This window comes from Eublepharis macularius, chromosome 13 (assembly GCF_028583425.1).
Source record: "Eublepharis macularius isolate TG4126 chromosome 13, MPM_Emac_v1.0, whole genome shotgun sequence".
NCBI lineage: Eukaryota > Metazoa > Chordata > Lepidosauria > Squamata > Eublepharidae > Eublepharis > Eublepharis macularius.
The window spans coordinates 49,527,680-49,554,107 of NC_072802.1; the positions used below are offsets into that span (position 1 = coordinate 49,527,680).

At 47.6% G+C, this 26,428-nt stretch overlaps 1 protein-coding gene across 1 annotated transcript; it reads left to right on the forward strand.

The window, feature by feature from the left end:
• Nucleotides 1-364: 364 nt before the first annotated feature.
• SELENOM (selenoprotein M) lies at nucleotides 365-26,315 on the forward strand. Its single transcript, XM_054997069.1, has 5 exons — nucleotides 365-569; nucleotides 21,750-21,785; nucleotides 22,705-22,739; nucleotides 23,820-23,898; nucleotides 25,186-26,315. The coding sequence occupies exons 1-5, from the start codon at nucleotides 444-446 to the stop codon at nucleotides 25,378-25,380; spliced, it is 471 nt and encodes a 156-aa protein (XP_054853044.1). The 5' UTR covers nucleotides 365-443; the 3' UTR covers nucleotides 25,381-26,315.
• The last annotated feature ends 113 nt before the right edge of the window (nucleotides 26,316-26,428 follow it).

A 26,428-nucleotide genomic window follows, 5' to 3' on the forward strand; every position in this document is an offset into this window, starting at 1 on the left:
TCCCAAGAATTAAAAAGTTCTGCACAGTACCTGAGCATGTACAGAATGAAAGGGAAAGAGCTACCTGCCCCAAGGCGTCCCCCAGAAGCTGGAGCCTGCCCTCTCCCCACTGATCACCGATCGCCGGCGGAGAAGGCCGAGGGGGACTCAGGGCGGCTCAAGGCCGGGCGCATTTACAACAGAGCGCCCAGCGCCTGCCCCCCCCCTTTGCGCCCCCTCGAGGTTTTGGCTGTTCCCGGGAGGAAGAACCCCTTCATTCCGCCTGCTGAGCGCGGGGCCCTTCCTCGCTTCGCCGCATCGGCGGAGGAGGGTCTGGCTTGCGTGGCCGGGCCGCCTCCGCCCTCCTCCTCGGGGCCCCGCCCGATCTGACGTGGCAGCAGCGCCCGAAAGAAGCCGCTACGGAGCTGGAGGGATCCGACCGCGCGCCCTCCTTGGCCGGCCCGATGGCGCGGCTGCGATGCTCGGTCCTCCTGATGCCGCTGCTGCTGCTGCTCCTCCTGTCGGGGCCGCTGAGCGCCTCTGAAGTCGATCGGAGCCGCCCGGAGGGACTGGCGCGGGGCAAAGTGGAGGTACGGCCGGTCCGAGCGCCCCTTTCCGGGCGCGCTTCGCGACTCCTAGAAGCTGGGAGCTCAGGCGAAGGGGAGGCACGCCCGGGGAGGGGGAGGCAGACGGGGCGTGGATGGAAGTGCCCAAGAGCATGTGCAGAGTGCCCTTCTTTCCAGAGGGGCTGGAGGGAGCCTTTCCGTGCGCGGGGATCGTCTTCCTGCGTAGATTCGAGGAAAGGCACCCCTGTCAGAGAGGTGTGCTTGCGAGGCAGGCTCGGGTCGCGCTGTGCGGTCTGGCGGTGGGTGGGCTTGCCCGAGAGAAGCCCACTTTCCCGGCCTTGAGCGAGGCGCAACTGCTCAGCCTGCTGCTACCTGGGCCGGAGAAGATAAACACGAAATAGACGGGAGCTTTTCCCCGGACCCCTAGGAGGACGACGAAGTGCGAAAAGCGAGTGCAGATTAGGGGCGCCTGGGAACTGCGGGGCCGGCCGGCCGGATCAGGCCAGTGGGGCCCCTGGATCTGTGGGCAAAGAACCCGACGCCCCCCCCCCCCTCGAACTTTTCCTGCCGGGCAGGGAAAAGATGTGACTTCCCACTGTTGCTTACCACTAGTTTGGCATTGCAGGGGGGGGGATACTGCTTCTGAAAATGGAGGTTCATTGAATAATTTGGCGAGGGGCGGGAGTGAGGAGATAGATGAAGCTGAGAAGATGAGTTTATCTTTTTCTGTGGTTCTCGTTTTACCAGCCCCTCCATTTAGTCATTAAAGACATATATATATAGCATTTCCGCTTCCTATCCCAATGGATTAGCAATATTCAAATAGGGGTTCCTGTGAAGTTTTAAAAAATATTATTTGGCACTCTTCAAAATGATGGTTTTTAAACAGAGGACAGTGACTGCATACGGGTATGTGTGTTTGCAATAAACAATCCTTCTGGTGAGTATAGCAGAGAATCCCTTCCCTGTGCCTGTAGCACCACCCCCTCGCTTTACTGCTGCTGTTAATTCACTGGCCTCCATGGAAGACTTACATAAGCAAATAGGCACCTTCCCACCTCAAAGAGTCTAGGATCTGTGCAGAAACAGCAGGGAACATGATCCACGTGAAAATGGGACACTGCGATTGGGAATAGGTATAAAAGGCATAGGAAGGCCAAGGTGGATGTGCAGGCTGGATCGGCATTATGAAATGTGAACCCCTAAAGAGTGGCACAAAGAATAGGGGTGGGCATAAGGAGGAGATACAAGAGTGTGGCATGGGACAACTGTGAGGAGCCACAGGTGGGGAAAGACAGATAACAGGCAATTTTTATTTGTTTGTTTGTTTTTATTTCTATGCTTCCTTTCTCACTGAGACTCAAGATGGATAACACAGTATAAATATGATCACCAGCTGGGATATTCAGTAAACAGTACAATATCTTATACATTGCAGAAATCTGAAAAAAACCGCAATAAATTACAGGAATACGTAAGCATAAATTAAAATATAGGGGTGAAACATTGCTGAAAACAAACAAAAATCATTTCAAGATGACATATTAGACAACACGGGAACTATCAGGTAGGAATATATTTAAAGCAATGGACAGTACGCCATAGTATAGTCTACAGCCCCTATCCCTTTACCAACACACTTCTTTTGAACCATTTCCTTAAAGCTCTGCCCTATTCCCTGAGTAAAAACCTCTCCTGATTAATCCAGTTTTGCATAGTTTGCAGAAAGCCAGGAGAGTGGGAGCTTTCCTGACCTCATCCATCAAGCCATTCTGTAAAGTGAGGGCCAGAGCCACCACACAGAATGCACGTGTATGGGCAGCAGTTGATTTTGCCCCTTGGCAGCGTGTAACCTGCAGAAGGGTCTATTCAGATGAGCGAAGCTGCCATAGTGGAGCATCGAGAGAGAGGTAGTTGTGCAGATATGAGGTACCAAGGTCATGAAGGGGGTTGAATTGAGTCCAGTAACTGATGGGTAGCCAGTAGAGTGGCTATAGAATATGAGCAATATGCATGGTCTGCTGAGCTCCTGACAGTAATCAAACTGCGGCATCCCACAAGGTGCAATCCCTCATGTTACCCAACCTCTGTGTAAAGCCCTTAGGAGAACTCATTCGTAGCTATGGAATTGGATGCTATCAACATGCGTATGCTACCCAGCTTTATATATCATTATCCAAATCTCCTAGGGATGCAGTAGAGGTACTGAATCAGTGCCTGACAGCTGGGTTCACATGACTGAAAGCAAATGAATTGAAACTAAATCCAGACAACAGAAGTGATGGTAGGTAGGAAGGCAGAGATCCTGAAGGATATTATGCTTTCCACTTTCAGTGGAGTTCAGTTGACCCTGGCAGGTTGAGTTAAGAGCCTAGGAGCTATACTGGATCCAGCACTGCTGCTAGAGAAGCAAGTCAATGCAACTGCAAAAAAGTCTTTCTCACAAAGACTAGCTTGGAAGATGGCCCCCTACCTTAACACAGCCAATCTGGCCACCTGGATTTATGCCACAGTAACACTGTAATGTACTCTACACAGGTCTCCCTTCAAAGTCGACTGGGAGACTCCAGCTGGTACACAATGCCGCAGTTTGATTATAAGAATGAGTTTTTCTGGATAGATCCATCTGGTCTGTCAATTTATTTCCAGCAGTCACCAGAGCTTAGAAGTAGGATATAGAAGCAGGCTGTTTTTTAAAATCCTGACAATGCATTTCCTCTGTGCAATTACTCCATGGGCTTAGACTAGAGTAACTCTGCATTAGTATTGTACTGTGAGAGGCATGGGGGCTGAATGCTGATTGCTAATTGGTGGCTCATCTTTCTCACTGCATCGAATGTGAATGTAATTTGTTTTTGGTGTGTGTGTGTGTGGATTTCCTGTTATAAATTGGCCTGGAGAGCAAATTTGCCCCATCTCTCAAGGGAAAGGAGAACACAGAATTTTAAGAAGTAAAGGAATTAGGCACATGCTTCTAAATCTTTCTGAATTTTCACAAGGGATGAGCACTGAGAGTTATTTCTGTTTATTTTCTCTGTTTAGTTTCTGTCTAACTGCTTATATGCCAACATAGAAAGAGAAGATGTGCTTCTTCCTTTCCATGTGACAAGGAATATTATCAAACAGTGCTGTCAATTGGACATCTTCTTAAGTATGAAAAAATCAATTTATATCTATCTGAGACGTTTAGATCAGTTTTTAGCATTTTTTCCCAAAGAGGATAGATCTAAATAGTTTGCGGCATAAGATAGTGGAATGGGATGGGAGAGGACCAAAGTTTAATCCCAGGTTGGGGATAGTGTCTCTGAAAGTGTTTAGGAGGTAGAGGGATCTTTTATTCCTGTCTTGGAGTGCTTCTTCTTGCCGCCAGCAGCATTGAAAGTTAGGGCTGCAGCTCCAGGCTGGGGGATTCCTGGAGATGTTGTGGGTGGAAGGTGGTGTTTGGGCAGGGGAGGGAAATCAGCAGGGTGTTAATGCCACAGAATCAACCCTCCAAAGCAACCATTTTTCCAGGGGAACTGATCTCTGTCACTTGGAAAACAAATGGTAATTCTGGGAGATCTCCAGGTCTCACCTGGAGGTGGCAACCCTGCTGTCAGTAAAATCTGCCAGAAAAGATGCTACAGAGTGGGGCAGACTGGTGGGGGACCAGAACTCAATTCTAGATGTAATGGTGGCCCAGAATGAGTGACAATCTTGTTTTGTATCTATTTTGTTAAGCCTGATATAGATATGTAATGTAGGGGAATGAGCTGGTAATTTTTAATACCCTCTACGTGGGAAAATTAACGTAACATATTAAGGATTAGGCAAGCAGCTTTCTCTGCAGTGTACTATTTTTTGATCTGCAGGATGCTTTCACTTGAGAGAGCATTACAAATGTGGCTCACCCCACCTGCATCCTGAAGTGGTACAGCCTGTGCTAACATCTCAGAATTCTGCCCTCACATGCTACTGCGTGTAGAACACGTGTGATGCTTTGCCATTTCAGCCATTTTCCCATATGTTAATCAACCATTCGAATCTGGATTAGCTTGATATTATTTTCTTTGTAAATCTGTATTTTGGCAGCCAGACCCTTTGGTATGGCTCCCTCTAAAAATCCCAGCAAAATACTAATAAAATAAGACCATTTGTTGTTTAATATCCAATGTTTTCCAGTGTTTATTAGATTTCTCTTCGGTTTTTAAGCATCAGGGACCTGATTTCTATTTTAAAATGTCATTTTTCTTTCCACTGTTACCCATTCCCAAGACACAGCCTTCTTGGTGTATGCTTCTGATATAGCCCATCCCATTTAAATCTATTGCTACCTCTTCCTCTCCCGCCATCTTGTCATCGCTTAAAGAAACCCCCTACCATTATCCTTCCAGTCTAAAGCACTGCTTCCCAACATCATTGTCTGGAGACAGCTGCCAAAGGATGGTGCCCAAGGGAACGTAATTTACAACCAGTCACCCGAGTCCCGGCTTCTCCAGCTTTGCACCCTTGGGCATCATGGCATTCACGTGCACTTCTCCAGGCGCCCAGCAATGTTTTTTAGGAAAGTTGGCAGGATCAAGTCGTACAATTTGTGTCCTCCTGACCACTTTCTGGAGAAGGATCCAGAATCCTGTATATGTGACCTGCAGGTCAGCTGTCAGCCAGTTTGGGACCAGGGAGCACCAGAGCAGTGGCAGTGGCATCTGGATCAGCTGTCTGGGTGGCGGGAGGAGTAATAGAGTAGTTGTGTTTTACCCTTCCTGTCCTGCCCCCTACTCTTCTTCTTTGGGTGTTTGTATTATCCCCACCCACCCACCCCTCTCTCCTTGGGTGGTGTGGTGGTTGCTGCTGCTTCTCTTTCTCTGTGTTTATATTTTCCTTTCTCCTTCCTCTTGTGTATGTCAGTGGGCTTGGCTCCACTTCCAGTAGCAGCTTTTACGTGCTTCGCTTTGCCTCCTCTGTGGCAGCCATTTTGTCGTGGTATCCCTCACCCTGCCTCAAACTTCCAGAGATGCCTGTGAGCTCAGAACAGTTGGGGGTCCTTGCCTTAGTCATCACTCTGTGGCACTGCTCAATAATCACAAATGACTGGAAACAGCGGAGGGAAAGAGCTGCTGCCTTCCTTGCTCAATGCCCTTGAGCTTCTGCCTGCATCCCAACCTCATTTTTCAAGTTGGGATATTGGTATTGTTGGAGCTGAAAAACTAGCCAATAGATGCCCAAACTCTAATTTTAAATAAAAAGGCTGATTTCCCCCCCCCCCTCCCCACACCACCACCAGGAGGAATTAGAACCTTTTACAACCCTGGAATTTCATTTTGGAGTGATTTGCAGTACAGTCCAAAGCATCAATGACAACTGGGTAAAATCAACAACTTATCCATACATGAGCATTTTCTGTGCTGGTGCCCACTACAGAACAGCCTGCCTAAAGAGGTCAGGGAAGCTTCCACTCTCTTGGCTTTCTGTAGACTGTGCAAAAGCAAATTATTCAAGAGTGCTTTCTGACAAGTAATAGGGCTATGCTGTAAGGAAATGGCTCGAGAGAGGCCATTCCATGGCTCAAGGGACAGAGACTGTAGTCGATACTACTGAGTATTGTCTGTTGTAAGTATACTCCTACTGAGAAGTTCTGTATTGTTTAATATGTCGTATCAAACTGCTTGTGTTTTCTTTCAGCGTTGATTTTCAGCTCTGTATCACATAGTCTGCTTGTTTTCAGGTCTCTACTGTCCTTAACCTATTGCTTATTGAATGTCCTTAAAATACTTTTACTTAAGATAGAAGACAAAGACACATGGAATCAAAGGAAATTAGCTTTTATTATTATTATTATTAAATTATGATATTGATTTTTGGATGGAAACAAATGTGGACTTCTAAAATAAAATGTGATTTTAAATGTCCACCTTCCTTTCCATTCAGGAGGACGCAGTGGAATCTGGCCACTGGAGTCCTTGAAAATAATTCTGCGATGTCTTCTTGGCAAAAGCCTGAGTCTAGAACAAAATTGCTCTGAGGAAGGCAAAAAACCCCTAGAGGGACAAGAGCCAATCAGCCCTCCAAGGGAAAAAATTCCTTCCTAGCCCCGTCAACCAGCAACTAGCATTTGCCCAGAGCAGTTGTTCATGATTCCCTACTCTAACCTGGAAAAAAAAAACCTACTGAGTATGGAAAACCTGCAATGAACAAGAGAGATTAATTTAGAAACATTGAGCAAACCCGCATGGTGGGTAGAGAGACAGCACAAACATGAGACATCAAGCTGCCACAGGGCTAGCTGCCTTTCGTGGGTGGGGGAAAGAGAAACTGAGCTCCCTTTTGAGGGGGGGGGGAGAGAGAGAGAGACCTACCTGCCACCAGGCAAGATCCTTTTGAGGGAGAAACCAAGCTGCCACTGGGCGAGCTCCCTTTGGGGGTGGGAGAGAGAGAGAAACCTACCTGAGAGAAACTTACCTGCCACCAGGTGAGATCCATTTAAGATGGAGAGAGAGAAACCAAGCTGCCACCGGGCAACCTCCCTTTGGGGGGTGGAAGAGAGAGAGACACACACACTTACCTGCCACGTGAGATCGTTTTGAGGGGGGGAGAGAGAAACCAAGCTGCCACTGGGCGAGCTCCCTTTGGGGGGTGGAAGAGAGAAACCTACCTGAGAGAAACTTACCTGCCACCAGGCGAGATCGTTTTGAGGGGGGGGAGAGAAACCAAGCTGCCACCGGGCAACCTCCCTTTGGGGGGTGGAAGAGAGAGACACACACACACTTACCTGCCACGTGAGATCCTTTTGAGGGGGAGAGAGAGAAACCAAGCTGCCGCTGGGCGAGCTCCCTTTGGGGGGTGGAAGAGAGAAACCTACCTGAGAGAAACTTACCTGCCACCAGGTGAGATCGTTTTGAGGGGGGGAGAGAGAAACCAAGCTGCCACTGGGCAAGCCCCCTTTGGGGGGTGGAAGAGAGAGAGAAACCTACCTGAGAGAAACTTACCTGCCACCAGGCGAGATCGTTTTGAGGGGGGGAGAGAGAAACCAAGCTGCCACTGGGCAAGCCCTCTTAGGGGGGTGGAAGAGAGAGAGAAACTTACCTGCAGCCAGGCAAGATCCTTTTGAGGAGCAGAGAGGGAAACCAAGCTGCCGTTGGGCAAGCCCCCTTTGGGGGGTGGAAGAGAGAGAGAAACCTACCTGAGAGAAACTTACCTGCCACCAGGCGAGATCGTTTGGGGGGGGAACCAAGCTGCCACTGGGCAAGCCCTCTTAGGGGGATAGACGAGAGAGAGAAACCTACCTGAGAGAAACTTACCTGCTACCAGGCGAGATCGTTTGAGGGGGGGGGGAACCAAGCTGCCACTGGGCAAGCCCTCTTAGGGGGATAGACGAAAGAGAGAAACCTACCTGAGAGAAACTTACCTGCCACCAGGTGAGATCATTTTGAGGGGGAGAGACAGAAACCAAGGTGCCACTGGGCAGCACAACCTCGGCCAACCACGCCAACACAACCTGTTGTGCCTGACAACCCCGCCTCCCAAGGGGAGAAGCCTGTTTCAGCCCACTGCACTCAAGTGTGTGGCGTTGGGAGCAACAAACGGTCCTGCCATCATATATGTCTCGCCAAAGTCTTTCCTGCTGGCCAACCCGAACAAGCCATCAAGATGTATGTCATCCTAGATAGCCACAGTACCCGGTCCCTGGTTAACCCAACATTCTTTGAGCTCTTCAACATATCAGGGGATGAACTGCCATACACCCTCAGAACGTGTGCTGGAGTCCAGCGCACGGTGAGGAGGAGAGCTGTCAGGTTCCAAATTGAATCTCTCGACGGCAGTATCCAGTTCTCTCTACCTCCACTGTTGGAATGCGACGCCATACCAGACGCCAGACATAGCGCTCCACCATCCTCACCTACAACCAATAGCAGATCACCTTCCTGCCCTGGTTCCAGATGCACAAATCTTGCTTCTGCTAGGGATAGACATCTCCGATCTGCTAGTTTGCCATGAGGTAATCGTTGGGCCACCTGGCACCCCACATGCCCAGAGGTACAACCTAGGATGGGTCATAGTGGGGAATGTGTGTGTAGATCGCTTACAGATGCCAAACCAGATGAGCATCTTCGCCACAACCATTATGGATAACGGACAAGCCTCACACTTGAAGCCATGTCCAGAATACTTCACACTAACCGAAGAGGACTATGGCCTTGGAACTACAGTGTTCCAAACAACCAAAGATGATAACATGCTCGCCCCATCTATGGAAGACAAGCAATTCCTACAACTAATGGAAAAGGAACTTCAGCAAGATGACTCTGGAAGTTGGATTGCTCCACTCCCTTTCCGCACACCTAGACAGTGATTGCCCAACAACTGCGAACAAGCCCTATCTCGACTCAACACCTTGCGCAGAACTCTGGCAAGGAAGCCTGAGATGAAGGCCCACTTTGTGGAATTTATGGACAAGATGCTGCAAAATAAGCATGCAGAACTTGCACCTCCACTGCGAGAGGGAGAGGAATGCTGGTACCTGCCATTCTTCGGGGTATACCATCCCCAAAAGCCCGGCCAGATCAGAGTGGTCTTCGATTCCAGTGCCCAATTTCAAGGATTCTCATTGAACAAGGCCCTCCTAACTGGACCGGACCTGACCAACAGCCTACTTGGTGTACTCATCCGCTTTAGGAAGGAAGACGTAGCTGTCATGGCGAACATCCAGCAGATGTTCTATTCCTTCCTCGTCAGAGATGGTCACCGCAACTACCTGTGCTTCTTATGGTTCAGTGATGAACAGCATAGCCATAAGATTACCGAGTATCGCATGCGAGTCCACGTGTTCGGCAATGGACTGTCCCCAGCAATTGCCAACTATGGGTTGCATCAAACTGCACGCATAGGAGAAGGGAAGTATGGCCTGGATGCAAGGCGATTTGTGGAATGGGACTTCTATGTGGACGATGGACTGAAGTCCTTACCCACTCCAGAAGAAGCCGTGGACCCGCTAAAGAGAACACAACAAATGCTGGCTGCAGCAAATCTTAGGCTGCACAAAATTGCATCCAACAGCACTAAGATGTTGGAAGCATTTGCTCCAGAAGACCATGCCAAAGGACTACAGGACCTAGACTTGGGTGTCGATAATCCCCTCCTCCAACGCAGCCTTGGACTAAGTTGGGATCTGAAGAGGGACACCTTCATCTTACGAGCACCAGCCCAAGAGAAACAGTTCACACGATGAGGAGTCCTGTCAGCAGTGAACAGCTTGTTTGATCCCTTGGGGTTTGCTGCGCCAGTGACCATCCAAGGAAAACACCTCCTACGCACTCTCTCCTTAGGTACCAAAGAATGGGATGAGCCTCTTCCCCCTGACCAAAGAAAGGAATGGGAGGCCTGGAGAGGTTCGCTCAACTGCCTGCAAGCCATCCAGATCCCATGCACCTACGTACCAGTCTCGCCGGCCGCCGCCTCCCGCAGAGAGCTACACGTCTTCTCAGACGCATCAACGAAAGCGATTGCAGCTGTGGCATATCTGCAGGTCGTTGGCGGGGAGAACCAAGTCCACGTGGGCTTCATCCTGGGGAAAGCTAAGTTAGCCCCGCTACAGGGACACACCATCCCATGTCTGGAACTATGCGGTGCTGTGCTCACTGTGGAGCTTGCAGAGATAATAGAGAGAGAGATGGACCTTACCTTTGATACCACTACCTTTTACACAGACAGCAAAGTAGTACTCGGATACATACACAATCAAAGTTGTCGGTTCTATGTGTACGTCAGCAACCAAGTAGAGCGTATTCGACGATCCACATGCCCTAACCAGTGGCGACATGTCCTTACGGATCAGAATCCGGCAGACCACGCAACACGGTCTATCCCTGCCTCACAGCTGGCTGAGTCCTCCTGGCTGAAAGGACCTTACTTCCTCCTGTGTTCGGTCAATTCAGTACAGCACGAGGAGGAACACTACGAGCTCCTAGACCCAAACCAGGACAATGAAGTTCGGCCTCAAGTCACCTGCATGAAAGTGGGAGTCGAGACCGACTGCCATCTAGAAGCAAAGAGATTCGAACGATTCTCCAAATGGAAGCCACTTGTTCTAGGGATGGCGCGCCTCATCCACTTTGCTCGCCATCGGAATACAGAGCCAACCTCTCCAGAAGTACGATGCAGGGCAGAGTTCCTGATTTTCCAGAGAGTACAACACGAGTTCTACATAGAAGAACTCGAAAACACCATACTTAAGAACAGTCCGCTACTTAAGCTGAACCCCTACCTCGATGATGATGGCTTACTTCGGGTAGGAGGGCGTTTGAAGGCAGCTGATGTAGGCTCAACAGTAGTGAACCCTATCATCCTTCCAGCTCAACATTATGTGACTATCCTCTTGGTGCGCCACCACCACGAGCGGGTTCATCATCAAGGACGTCACTTCACAGAAGGAGCCATCAGAGCAGCGGGCCTATGGATTGTGGGAGCGAAAAGATGCATCGCTGCAGTCCTGCAAACCTGCATACAATGCCGGAAGCTCAAAGGTCCCCATCAGCAGCAGAAGATGGCCAACCTGCCACCAGATCGACTCAGCACTGAGCCTCCTTTCACTAATGTTGGACTTGATGTATTTGGCCCCTGGAATGTAGTGACACGCAAGACCAGGGGAGGACAAGCCAACAGCAAGAGATGAGCAGTGCTATTCACATGTCTGAGCATCCGAGCCGTACATATCGAAGTGATGTCCATGGATGCTTCCAGCTTCATAAATGCCCTCAGAAGATTCCTTGCCATACGGGAACCTGTCAAGCTACTGAGGTCTGACCGTGCCACGAACTTTGTTGGCGCCTGCAAGGAGCTAGGAATCAATGGAAGCACAGATCTTGATCCAATCCTCAGCAGCTACCTGAGTGACCAGAATTGCATATGGATCTTCAATCCACCCCACGCCTCTCATATGGGAGGAGTGTGGGAACACATGATTGGCATTGCACGCAGAATATGAGACTCTATTCTAGCAGGAAAACCTTCTCTCACTCATGAGACCTCGGCTATCCTCTTGGCAGAGGTGTCCACTATCATCAATGCCAGTCCTTTAGTTCCAGTATCCTCTGATCCTGAGAACCCTACCATCTTAACACCAGCCACCTTGCTGACACAGAAGACAGGCACCTGGCCTGCACCTCAAGGAGACTTCATCTCTAAGGATATGTTCAAGCAGCAATGGAGGCAAGTTCAGCTCCTCGCTAACACCTTTTGGAAGCGATGGGAGCAAGAGTACCTCCCAACTCTGCAATGCCGACGCAAGTGGGAGAAGTCTGAGCCCAACCTATGAGAAGGTGATGTCATCCTCCTGAAAGACAAGGACACTCCTAGGAACTCATGGCCCATGGGACTTAATAGATCGAGTTCTACCCAGCGCGGATGGGTTGGTCCGCAAGATTGACGTTCGTGTAGCCAGACACGACGGCCCGAAGATTTTCACCAGACCAGTCACCGAAGTAGTCCTGCTTGTACAGAAGACTGATCTTGAAGACTGAAGCTCAAGCTTTGCATGCCATTGTATTGCTTATATGTTATATTTAGCCCTAATTATGAATATAGTGCAGCATACTGCCACTTATTCTTAGCTTATATTTGCCTAGTGATGAGAATCGTGTAGCATGACGTATATGCTTAGACTTGTTAGGATACTCCACTAGCTTGCATGTTGGGGTGGAATCCATAGGATCCCAGGCGGGGAGTGTACTGTAACCACATCTTAGAAAGCCTCAGTATCTGTGTAGTCAGAACTATGTGCTGTCCCTTTAACAGTTGGTACTCATGGGAATTGTAGTCCCCCCTCCAATATAGAAGTTTATTGTAGGCTTCCTGTGAAGGTGTTAAAAGTTTATGGTCCTCTTCCCCCCTTTCGGATCTTATCCCCTCAAGCAAGAATGCAACAGCTATCATGAATTTACCGCTAGTCTACGAATAAATCTGGACCAATAAAGATGTATCTTGATTCTGATAGAACCATGTGTCGTTCACTGGCTCTAACTGTAAGTAAGGATTCCTTTAAATCTGGGTTGAAAAGAGGCAGCGCATTATGCTACCTGGAAGCCAGCGGTTCTTCTCAGCTGCTTCCAGAATACTACCTGAGAGAAACTTACGTGCCACCAGGCGAGATCATTTTGAGGGGGAGAGAGAGAAACCAGGCTGCCACTGGGCAAGCCCCCTTTGGGGGGTGGAAGAGAGAGAGAACCCTACCTGAGAGAAACTTACCTGCTGCCAGGCGAGATTGTTTTGAGGGGGGGAGAGAAACAAGCTGCCACTGGGCAAGCCCCCTTTGGGGGGTGGAAGAGAGAGAGAACCCTACCTGAGAGAAACTTACCTGCTGCCAGGCGAGATTGTTTTGAGGGGGGGGGAGAAACCAAGCTGCCACTGGGCAAGCCCCCTTTGGAGGGTGGAAGAGAGAGAGAAACCTACCTGAGAGAAACTTACCTGCCACCAGGCGAGATCCATTTGAGGTGGAGAGAGAGAAACCAAGCTGCCACTGGGCAAGCCCCCTTTGGGGGGTGGAAGAGAGAGAGAAACCTACCTGAGACAAACTTACCTGCCACCAGGTAAGATCCATTTGAGGTGGAGAAAGAGAAACCAAGCTGCCACTGGGCAAACCCCCTTTGGGGGGTGGAAGAGAGAGGGAAACCTACCTGAGAGAAACTTACCAGCCGCCAGGCGAGATCGTTTTGAGGAGCAGAGAGAGACGTTGTCAAATGCTTTTTCAGCATCCAAAAACACCATGGCCATCCGTTTTTCAAGGATGTACTTCATAGTATTCCAACAGATTTAAGGCAGTTCTAATGTTACTTCTCAGTTGTCTTTTAGGGAGAAATCCCATCTGGTCTGGATGTATTATATCAAGTAGTATTTTTTTCAGTCTTGTGGCTAGTAGTGTAGCAAATATTTTATAGTCACAATTAAGAAGGTCGATAATTCCTGATGTCTTTCACATCTGTTCCCTCTTTATGTATTATTGATATTGTTGCATCCATCCATGATTCAGGTAGAGATGTTTCTTGCACTGCTGTGGTGATCATACTTTTAAATGGCAAAAGGATCACATCTTCCAATGCTTTGTAATACTCTGCTGGGAGCCCATCTGGTCCTGGTGCTTTCCCATTATTCTGCTTTTGTATGGCTTCCACTATTTCCATTATCGTGAATGGCTTATTCAGCGTCTTCTTTTTTTCCTCTGATAGCTTAAGTAGATCGTGTTTTTGTAAATATTGTATTTGCTTTTCTATTGGTACTCCAACTTTACCAGTTTTTCGTAGCAGGTTCCCACAATCTTCTTAAGTTCTTCTTTTTGTGTCTTTTCATTTCCTGCCTCATCATATAGGCCATAAATAATTTTTTTCTCCTTTTCTTTTCTGAGTTTGTAGGCTAACCATCTCCCTGATTTATTTGCATGTTCAAAATAATTTTATTTGGCAAATTTAATGTTCTGTGCAATTTCTTTCATCAATAACAAATTTATTTGATTCTGGAGTACTTTAATGTTACCTTTTAAAGTTATATTTGCAGGATCTCTTTTTAAGTCTTTTCCCTTCTTCTCTAAGCTTCCCAATATTTCTTTGTAGTGATATTGCTTCTCTCGTTTCCTTTTAGCTGCATAACTTATCGCCAAACCTTTAAAGCATGCTTTACTTGCATTCCAAACAATATTCATGTGTGCTTCAGGTTTTATGTTTTGTTGAAAGTAATGTTTCATTTCTTCCTTAGCTTCTTGCAAAAAAAAATTGTCTTCAATATCTGTACATTCAGTCTCCATCTAATTTTTTTTGGTACCTCTGCTATTTTCACCATTAAGGGGTTATGATCAGCATATGTCCTGGGAAGTATATCCACGTCTTTAAGTTCTTTAGTAGGCTTGCAGAAATCCAACACACATCTATTCTGGACCAAGTTTTGTGATAGTCTGAATAAAATGTATAGTCCCTGATGGAGTTCTTGTTCTCCAAGCATCAATCAGTTCATATTCTTCTGCCAATCTAAGAAAGGATCTTGGGAGTAGGGGTGTGCACAGGCAGAGGGAGCTCCCTCCCATTGGGTGAAATAGCCGGCTTAGACTTTTTCAAAGCTCTGAGCAAGGCTTTTCAGCGCTGCTCTGAGGTTTGAAAATATCCAGGCTGGCTATTTCATCCAATGAGAGGAAGACAGAGGAAGCTTCCTCCCATTGGGTGAAATAGCCGGCTTGGAGTTTTTCAAAGCTCAGAGTAGGGCTTTTCATCCAATGGGAGGGAGGGAGGCAGAGGGAGCTTCCTCCCCTTGGGTGAAAAAGCCAAGGGCATTTCCCTTGCCCTTGGATCAGCTGTTTGGCGGGGATTTCTCAGCCGATCCTGGTTTAAATGCCCCTTTCCCTGCTGCTTTGCAGGGACAAGGAAAGGGGCATTAAAACCTTTGACCTGAAGCTTCCCGAAGCAATATGAATTGCTTGGGGGAGCTTTGATTCAGGGTTTCCGAATCGAGCCCAGTGTGCTGGGCCTGATTCGGAAGTTCAAAATCTTTGCAAATTGGGTCCGATTTGGGTATTTTTCCCGAATTGGAAACCCAGATTGCACACCCCTACTTGGGAGTAATCCTTTTGAACTCTTACATTTCTTTATCGTTTTCCTGTCAAGGTCTTGGTCAAATACAGCATTAAAATCTCCTATTAGACATATGTCCATATAATCAAATCTTGCCAACACATCAGTCAGATTCTGATAAAAAAATTTCCTGATGATCATTCGGTGCATATATCATTGTGAGTAGGATGATATTCTTTTGAGGGGGAAAGAGAAACCTACCTGCCCCCAGGCGAGATCTTTTTGAGAAGGGGAGAGAGAAACCAAGCTGCCACTGGGCAAGCTACCTTTGGGGGTAGAAGGGAGAGAGAGAAACCTACCTGAGAGAAACCTACCTGCCACCAGGCAAGATCCTTTTGAGGAGGAGAGAGAGAAACCAAGCTGCCACCAGGCAAGCTCCCTTTTGGGGGTAGAAGAGAGAGAAAAACCTACCTGTCACCAGGTGAACTTCTTTGAAGAGGAGAGAAACCAAGCTGCCACTGGGCGAGCTCCCTTTGGGGGGTGGAAGAGAGAGAGAAACCGACCTGAGAGAAACTTACCTACCACTAGGCAAAATCCTTTTGAAAGGGAGAGAGAGAAATTTACCTGCCACCTGTCAAGCTCCCTTTTGCGGGTAGAAGAGAGCGAGACCTACCTGCCACCAGACGATATTCTTTTGAGGGAGAGAGAAACCAAGCTGCCACCGGGCAAGCTCCCTTTTGGGGGTGGAAGAGAGAAAGAGAGAAACCTACCTGCCACCTGGTGAGCTCTGTTTTGTGGGGGGAGAACAAAACCAAGCTGCCACTGGGCAAGGACCCTTTTGGTGGAGGGAAGAAACCTACCTGCCACCAGGTGAACTCCTTTATGGGGGAGAGAGAATAACTGAGCTGCCACCAGGCAAGCTCCCTTTTGAGGGTGGATGAAAGAGAGAAACCTACCTGTCACCATGTGGGTCCCCTTTTGCTGTGGAGGAGAGAGATTCCTACCTGTCACCAGTTGAGCTCCTTTTGGGGGAGTGCGAGAGAAACTGAGCTGTCACTGGGCAAGCTTCTTTTGGGCAGTGAAGAGAGAAACTTACCTACAGCCACAAAAAGAGAAAAGGGTCCCAACAAAGCCAATTACCACCAAGGGCAAGATGCCCTAGGAACCCAATAAATCAATAAATTATTTACTCAAAATATTATTATTCGTGTCTTGCTCACCATGTGAATAAAAGATATACAATCAGTCAAATTTTTACAATGTGTACATATACAATTACATAAATACACACATATGTCCCATAATAGCTGCAAAGAGACAATAATTCTATAACTTCCTATACAAATTTGCTGGAGTAATGACAGTTCTTGGAATGAATCTTCCTCATGTCCTCACACTCCAAATATGTGGTGATGCCAATAGGATGGTCAGTATAAGGTAAGTGTTCAAAAACAGCAATGTCAGAAGAGCCTGATAGGATCCCTCTGGATCTCCAGGCCACCTACCTGGAGCTATTATGGGACATATGTGTGTATTTATGTAATTGTATATGTACACATTGTAAAAATTTGATTGATTGTATATCTTTTATTCACATGGTGAGCAAGACACGAATAATAATATTTTGAGTAAATAATTTATTGATTTATTGGGTTCCTAGGGCATCTTGCCCTTGGTGGTAATTGGAGAGAAACTTACCTGCCAACAGGTGAGCTCCCTTTTGTGTGTGGAGGGGAGAAACTGAGCTATCACTGGGTGAGCTCCTTTGGAATTCAATTAGCTTCCACCAGGCAGATTCATATTTTATAGAATTAATATTGTCAATCTCTTCTCTATATATTTTCTATTGGGAGATCTTGTACCTAAAAAGGAAAGGAAACAAAGAATCAGGAATGTGGAAAATATTCTAACGCTAACACCTCACGAACTTTCCTTTTCCCCCTTGCTTGCCATCTCTAACACTCTGTCATCTCCATCCCCTTCTTTCTTCTCTGCTTTTTAAAGTTACACATCTGGACTTCTTTTATTGGTTTCCAGTGTGCTGGTCTTTTATTGAGACCATTCCCTTTTTAATGGGCGATTCTCAAAGCGACTGAGAAGAACAAGACAAACACAATTTAAAACCCAGCTATATGAAAGCGCTTCCACTGGAAGCTTCTAAGAGATGTTCAGGTGGCTTCCTTGAGTCTCTACTGACCAGCAGAGGAGCCAGGAAGGCAAAGCCTCCCTGATGTTTTATCTGTCAACCTTATGCTAAAATGACAGACTAAGGAGGCTGATTCCAAATCATCTCCCATTTTAGATCCCCCAATCCATATAATAATTAAAAATTAACGGACTAACCAAGGGGGATTCACAGTCTTATCAGCACAAGCCGCAGAGCCTGTCCAGTGATGTGACTCTGGCTGAGACCAGCTGTCAAAGCAACTCAAAGTTCTGGATTATGATGCGTAGGAATGGCAGAGCACTTTATGAGGTCATGGAGTACATGACAATGGAGGCGTCTTGCTATTTTCTCCATCATTAAGTTCATCTTTGACCCCAGGTGGGCTACTTCTTGTGGCCCCAGAGGCCTTGGCAGCATACATGCTGGGCCAAGTAGAAGTGATTCAGGCCAACCTGGAAGTTAATAAGCCTATATAGGAAGGGGTATAATTTTGCAGGCAGGGAAGGCAGCATGGCATTGCCCGATCTTGTTAGATTGAATAAGCTAAGCAGGGTCGGTACTTGGATGGGAGACCACCAAGCAAGACTTTGCAGAGAAGGGCACTGACAAACCACCTCTGCTTCTCGCTTGCCTTGAATGCGACTTGAGGGCATTTTATACATGCACGCACAATTTTGCAGTTCCTGACAGCTGTGATGGAGCCGGTGTGCTCCTCCTATCCTTTAAAGGGGCAGAGCATAAGGACACGAATAGCCAGTGATGATGTAAGCACACACTGTGCATCGGAAGCAGGGCTGGGATGCTCAGCAGGTTTACAGCCCAGCACTAGAACTGATCCTCTGAGGCCATTTAGTAGGATAGTTAGCAAGGTTTCATCGGTTTGAATAAATTAAGGCCATCAAATCATTTTGGGGGAAATCAAATTGACCAGCTCAAGGTAATTTTGGGTTGCTAACTAGATAGCCCTACTCACAAGTAGCTGGCAAATTGTGGGTTCAAGATACTGGCAGTAATGGCTGTACCCGTAATCACTATACAAAATGCACTGGGAGGGAAAACCCCACGGGTAACTAACAAAACTTACGGGGAACTTTAAATGTGGGCAATGTCAGATTTGTGCGATGCTATATGAAGGCAAGGAGATCTCCATTAAGGGATATAGACATATCATTGGCCATTTCGCAAACTGCCAAACGAAGGGGGTTGTGTATGCCCTTGAGTGCCCATGTGACTTGATTTATATTGGCTGTACTCTGAGACCCATCAAAGTGAGGGTGCTTGAGCATATTTCACGAATTCGTAACAACGTGATAGAGGCACCACTCACTCAACACTTTAAGGAACAGAATCACCGGGAGAATAACTTTAAGGTGATGATTTTGGAAGTAGCCAATAGGGGAGAGCGAGAGGGGGTCCAGTCTTGGCTCCTTCGTCGGGAGGCTTACTGGATCTTTAAGCTCGACTCTGTTAAACCAAAGGGTCTGAACAACGAATTATTACTTAACTGCTATTTGTAAAATAAGATTGCCTTAGTGGGGATTGATTTAGTGGGGGTCTGTAGCTTTTACGAGGAAGATAGTCAATTAGCCAGTCATGATAAGAGTGTAATTAACATGAACAGTGGGCGCGCCAGAGAATGCACGGCCGCCTTTCTTCGGGTCAACTGTTTGCCAATTTGTATTATGAAAATGTACCTCTGATGTGATGTGTAAGTACAATAGGGGAATTTTGTAACATTTAAGGGATTAATGATTATGGAACCGGGGAGTTGATGTACCTCTATCCTTATTAGGAAACACGCTCCTGATGAAGTGGGCACGAAATCTGATGTTTGTAGCCGGCCCCAGATTGAGCGTGAGGAAGGGCTTGTTCCTTACCTGCACATCCATTTTCATCTGAAGGAAGAGGATGATACACTGAAGAAGTGCTATCTGAGAAATTGGAAAAATATACTATCTGAGAAATTGGAGAAATATATTTAAAAGAACTGTCGTGTCTTCATGATTTTTGGTTGTACCTGACATATTCTGTCGATGTAGTACCTATTGTGATTGTAGAGTTCAATGTATTGCATATTAAGTGTTGTTTACGTAGTTGTATGAGAATGAATTGTAAAGTATTTATTGAATGGTTATAGTAGCACTTGCACTTGCACTTTAAAGAATTTTTCACTTGATTAAGTAATTGGTGTGAACCGTAAGTTTTGTTAGTTACCCGTGGGGTTTTCCCTCCCAGTGCATTTTGTATGGCAAATTGTGGGTTAGCAGAAGAGATCTGGTGAGCACCATGACATATCTAAAGGATAGACAGGATTACCAAAACTAGTGATCCTCAATGAGGTGCTAGCGGGTGCAGTGGTGCCGACTGGTGTATTTCATAGAATTGGAAGGGGCCATACAGACCATCTAGTCCAACCCCCTGCCCAGTGCAGGATCAGCCTAAAGCATCTCTGACAAATATTCTTCCAGCCTCTTCTTGAAAACTGCCAGTGAGGGGGAGCTCACCACCTCCCTAGGCAGCTGATTCCACTTTTGAACTAATCTGACCATGAAAAAGTTTTTCCTAATATCCAGCCGGTACCTTTGTACATGTAATTTAAGCCCATTGCTTCGGGTCCTACCCTCTGCTGCCAACTGGAACAGCTCCTTGCCCTCCTCCAAATGACAGCCGTTCAAATATTTAAAGAGAGAAATCATGTCCCCCCTCAACCTCCTCTTCTCCAAACTAAACATTCCCTAGGCCCTCAGCCTTTCCTTGTAGGGCTCAGTCTCCAGACCCCTGATCATCCTCGTCGCTCTCCTCTGCACCCTCTCGATTTTGTCCACATCCTTTTTGAAGTGAGGCCTCCAGAACTGCACACAATACTTCAGGTGTGGTCTGACCAAGGCAGTATAGAGAGGGGCTATGACCTCCTGCGATTTCAACGCTATGGCCCCTTTGATACAACCCAAGATTGAATTGGCCTTTTTTGCCACCGCATCACACTGACTGCTCATATTTAGTTTACAGTCCACTCTTACCCTAAGATCCCTTTCACATATACTACTGCCCAGAAGGGTATCCCCCATCCAGTATTTGTGCTTCCCATTTTTGTGGCCCAGATGTAATACTGTGCACTTGTCTTTGTTGAATTGCATCCTATTCACAGCTGCCCACTTCTCCAGAGTATTCAGGTCTTGTTGAATTTTAATTCTATCTTCTTGGGTGTTTGCTACTCCTCCCAATTTGGTATCATCAGCAAATTTAATAAACAGCCCTTCCACTCCTTCATCCAGATAATTGATAAAAATGTTGAAAAGTACCGGGCCCAAAACCGAACCCTGCGGTACCCCACTGGACACCTCCCTCCAATCTGATGAAACGCCATTGACCACCACTCTTTGAGTGCGGTCCTCCAACCAGTTCCCTATCCACCGAACTGTCCTATAGTCCAGTCCACAGTCTTCCGGTTTGCCTATCAGAATGCCATGGGGGACCTTATCAAAAGCTTTACTGAAATCCAGATAAATCACGTCAACAGAGTTCCCCTGATCCAGTAAGCTGGTCACTTGATCAAAGAAAGAAACCAGGTTGGTCTGGCAAGATCTGTTAGGGACAAAACCATGCTGACTTCCCTGGATCACTGAGCGGTCCTTCAGATGCTTACAGATTGATCCCTTTAAAATCTGTTCTAATATCTTTCCAGCAACAAATGTCAGACTGACTGGTCTGTAGTTTCCCGGGTCATCCTTCTTCCCTTTCTTAAAGATTGGGATAACATTCGCTATTTCCTGGTGACTACTTTCTTTTCCTTCCAAACAACTCTTCAGAGAATTCTGATGACCCCAGAGGGCATAGGAGCACCTGTTTGAAAATACTTGCCCATAACACGGGAGATGCTCAGCTTGGGACCTGCCAGCATTTTATCATTTCCTTCCCGGCAGCAGTTTTGTGACTGGTCTTGTTGCCCATGGCAACCACTTTGCAATGGCACCTTTTTCTATTTTGCAAAATTTGAAAAGTTGCAGGCCAGGCTGGGGATCCATGATCTAAATGAATGAGAAAAAATGGGGAACGCCCCATGCTTTTGGTAAGAAAATGAATCGGAAGGAAGTAGCTGCCAATTTGCACTTCTTTGTCATTTAGGAACAAATTGACTGAAGGGAGACATGATAACAAAATCGTGAAGAGTATGGAGAGCCCATTCATTTCCCCAGAGTTTGTTCAAGACAAATAGGGGGAGGGAGAGACTTCCTTCCTCTTCTTTCACCCCACTTAACACTTATTGGACACTGATTCAGCAATGTCCAAAGTGCCACACCTCAATGCATGCTGGGATATGCAGTCCTTGGGAGTCTGTTGCACCTTGAGGATGTTTCTGCATTGAAACACCGGGTGAATTGGAGGCCACTGAGCAAAGAGTCAGAAAAAGCAGGTGTCTGCACAAACTGGCTGGCATCTGGTCTGTGTGTGTGTGAGAGAGAGGGGAGATATGCACCAGCCTCACTGATTCTGTGTTCCGATCTTTCACAGACTTGCGGAGGATGACGATTGAACCGCTTAAAAGAGGTAAGCACTGCTTCTTGGGGGATACACTTGAGAGCTAGTGCAATCCAGTCGCTAGGCTAAAGAGTGTAAGTTGGAAAGTGTAATTCAGATCTTTCTTCAGCCCACGAACTCTAGTTGGCAGCCTTAGGCAAGCTAGGGCCCCCACTGCACTATGGAGATGATAATACTGGCTGATCTTACCGGGTTGTTGTAAAGACTAATGAATCTGTTTATACAGTACTTTTTTATCTCGCTCTTCCTCCAGGTGGCTCAGAGTGGCATACATGGCTCATCCTTTGCCATTTTATCATAATAACAATGCTGTCAGGCTGGAAAAGGTGCTCTGAGCAATCAAAATGGTGGTTTAAATGCTAGATGATATTAATTTGGAAGTAGCCTTGTTCAGTCTACTTCTCTACAGTTAGAGCCCAAGAGCAGGTGAGGGGAAAATCTGCACGTTTCAGTTCACACCAAATCCAGGTGCAATGTGATGTGATCCTTATTAAAATTATTAATGTTGCAATCAGTGATAGTTAATACAACTGCATTTATGTGGTGCTTTATAGAGCAACAGTAGCAGCCCCCTCTCTCCCCTGGCCCCCAAAAGCCAAACTAGGAATGGTGCTGCCTTTTTGCCCAGCAAGTCCATTGCTGTTTGAACCTTTCCTCACTTGCCCCCAAAGTCTCTTGCTTGTTCCTCCTAACACATTCCTGGTTTCTTGGGCTCTTGCATTCTCCCCCTTGTGTTCGTTACCCTACTCGTTCCCCATGTTGTTGCAACTGAGATTGTAAGCTTTTTAGGGGTACAAATCAGTCTTTACATCTGAAACTCTATTCATTTATGCATTTATATTACTGTTGTATAAATGCAGAAAGAGATGACCACAATGGAGCTGTGCACCTTCATGCTGTGATTTTTGTTCCTTCCTCTTTCTTCTAGGTGAAGGCCTTCATCACTGAGGATCTCCCTCTCTAGTATCCTTCTCATACTCCATTTGGGCAAGAGGTGGAGGACTGCATCTCTCACCGAAGAACTAGTTTCAGCTGGATGTAGTTCACTAAGTGTTAAATAACACTCCCCCAGTCCCTCACATATCAAAACAAGGCTGTGTGCTTGCACGCCAAGAAAATAGATCATTTTGTCCCAGAGTTTAACAGTGACCAAGTGTTGCAGAGAGTGACAAGGGAGGAGAGATACGGGCTGGCATCTCCCACCCTGAACAAAAATAGTAAATAAAGTAAAATCAATGATACAAACAAACCGAAGAGAACTGCCCTGTACCTAAAACCCCACATTTTGTACATGCATTTATATACATGTACCCTGTGGGGACCCAAACCAACTTGCAGTATTGTGAGGAAAAAACTGAGGAGGGGAGAACAACTCTGAGGTAGGTTAGACAGAGAAAGTGAATGGCCCAAGGTCACCCAGTGAGCTTCCACAGGGGAGTGGGTAATCAGACCCGGGTCTCCCAGATCCTAATCCTACACTTACCCCTACATCAGGCAAGCTCTCATCCAATAAATACGTTCTAACTCCGTAGTAGTTGTGCACAGGGCTTTTTTTCAGGGGGAACGTGGGGGAACGGAGTTCCGGAACCTCTTGAAAATGGTCACATGGCCGGTGGCCCCGCCCCCTGATCTCCAGACAGAGGGGAGTTTAGATTGGCCTCTGCGCCACGGCACGGAGGGCAGTCTACACTCCCCTCTGTCTGGAGATCAGGGGGCGGGGCCACCGGCCATGTAACCATTTTATCTGAGGGCAACCCACTGAGTTCCACCACCTCTTTTCCTAGAAAAAAAGCCCTGGTTGTGCACCTGATTTGGACAGTGGGGTGCCCTGGGTGGAAAGCCACAGATTTCCTTCAAGTAGAATGTGTTTGGCTTCTTGTCCTGCCAACTTTTCTGTTTCTGCTAACTTTCTTCTCGACTGTAGAAACGTTGCATCAAAAAAACTAGTTAATTAAAACCTGTGCAGATTGCCACAGAGGTACCCACTTGTGCTTTCAGCAGGCCAACATCCTGCCAGGCAGGCTCCTTAACAGCCTCTTCTAGCCATAACCTTGTGATGAAGCACCTCCCAGGAGCCGACCCTGAACTCGTGCTGCTGAACATCAAATATGAAGAGTTGAAGGTGAGAACAAACTGGAATGGAGGCCCGGAATCCTGCATCTTCAGCCTGCTGTGGTCAAGAACACAGGGGCTGGGGCTCTAGCTAAAAAGAGGGCTGACGGTGAAGTTTGGGAAACAAAGACTGATAGTAAATGGGGGAGAGGGGGTCCTTGGCGGCTCTTCAGAATTCAGGACAGAACTGAGTTATCTACAGGAGTTCTATTGCGCTGGCTGAAAACTTCGGTACCTCTCATCTTTCCTTTGAAGGGGGGAACCCAAGTTGTGAACGTATGTTGGAATTGCAGGGGCAACGCTTAGTAAAACCACAGGGTATGTCACTTATTTAAAAGATTTATATATTGCTTTTCAGATTTTAAAAATGACAGCACAGTTTGCTTTGAATTGAAGCTCAGATGGACGGGGGATACAGGGCCGGATCTAGGGTTGCCGGCACCTGGGGCAACCCTAGTCTGGCCTTGCGTGCACACACAGCATGCGCACGCTGCTGGCACGGCGTGATGACATCATTTTGGTGATGTCATCACACGGGGCGCCAGAGGCGTGTGGGGCTGGGAAGCCGCCCACGCCATTCGCTTCTCCACAGGTGAATGGCACGGGTGGCCTCACAGCCCCCCGCACTACCTTTCGCCTGCCCCGCGGGACAGGGGGCAGCTGGCTTGCCGCACGCCCCCTGTCCTGCAGGGCAGGCAAAAGGCAGTGCAGGGGGCTGCGAGGCTGCCTGCGCCATGCGCCTGCCCCACAGAACAGGGGGAGGCCGGCTGCCCCCTCTCCTGCGGGGCAGGCGAATGGTGTGGGCGGTCACACTGCCCTTTGCCTGCCCTGCAGGACAGGGGGTGCGTAGCAAGCCAGCCACCCCCTGTCCCGCAGGGCAGGCGAAAGGCAGTGCAGGGGGCTGCGAGGCTGTCCATGCTGCCACCTGCGTGCTCCGGCAGCTGGCAGCTGCTCCTGGCGCCCCCTCCCTGGCGGTGCCGGGGGCAGACTACCGCCCCTGCCCACCCTCGATCCGGCCCTGGGGGGATACAGTGTCCAAGTCCTTTTCCCTCTCTGATAAGCAGACTAGTAAAAAAAAAATCAGAATTGTGCACATGAGAAAAATTGTAACTTTGTTCACTGCTAAAGTGGGTACTCCTCTGGAGTCCCCATCTAGACTCCATCATTAGGTAACAGAAGGTGTTGGGGAGGCGGCATTTTAAAGGCTGATGTGCAAACCTCAGAAGGCAGATCCAGTGGTATTATGGGCTTGCACAAGAGGAAGAGATTACTCCTCTGATCTGGATTTATTTTGTAGAGAATTCCATTGAGTGACATGACCCGGGAAGAGATCAACCAGCTTGTGCAAGACTTGGGCTTCTACCGGAAGGAGGAACCTGACTCTCTAGTACCTGAGGAGTTTCAGCTTGCCCCTGCCCAGTCCCTGCCCACCTCGGAGGAAGCCAAGGAAGACCCCATGACAAAGAGAAAGGGTGGTGCCGAAGACCTCTAGATCCGCTGCTTACGAAAACTTCAGGGATGAATGTCGGCATTGGCAAGACTTAGAAGAGTGTTGGTGTTCCAGACTTGCACATATATAGATGAACCAGTGTTCATGCACCAGGAAGCTGTTGTGGCATCTGCAGGAGCTGTGTGCCTGCTGACTCCAGGGGAACGCAGAAAGGCTGAAGCAAGTGAGATTGACTGCAGAATTCAAGCATCTAGCCCTGTTTAGTTACATGGCACACTGCTGACACCTGCTGAATTTTCAGCAGCTACCTGTTCCTCAGTGAGGTTCCCAACATTTAGAGCATTCGCTCTTGGCCCTTTCCTACAAACAATAAGAATGTGAGAGTGCACAGTTGTATAATTCATACAGTTCACACAATGTGGCTTTTCTTCCAATGCAGAATGTGGATCTTTGGTGTGGGGGTGTACAGTACACACAGTCGTGGCTTGCAGCCTGTTGTCTAGTCTTGAGAAAATGCATCCAAGCTGTCTGGAAAAGCAGTGCCTCCGTTCTAGCATAAGGATGTCCTGCTGCTGCCCCTGAAGGCAAGCCAAACCTTTACAAGCAAATCAACCCCGTTTCTCTTCCTGCGAATGATGCTGAGGCTGGCAGTCTGTCAACCTTCCCAAGACTGCAGTTCTGTCACTCTGGCTTCCTTCAGTTGTCATTGCAATGCGTGGACCATCTTTACTTCCTGGTGCTGAAAATGAGCTGCTATTTTGGGTTTTTTCCTCTCTGCAGCAATGCATTTCTCTGCAGCAATGCCCTGTCTGTATGGGACAGAATGAAGCCCTCTGCTAAAAGTTCTTGGTGCTGAGGGTGGATAGAAAACGTCCCATTAGCTTCCAGAGCATGGCATGCTGGGAAATGTGCACACACTTAAAGGGGGGGGGACTTTATCAGGTGTGCCTAAAAACAGTAAAACCTCCTTCATCCTCTGCACTAGTGTGTTGGTGTGATTTGGTGCCATTCCTTTGCTGTGCGCTATGAAAATATGCTGGACCCAGGGAGCTCACTACACCCATACTCTGAGGTTTGCGGCAACTTCCTC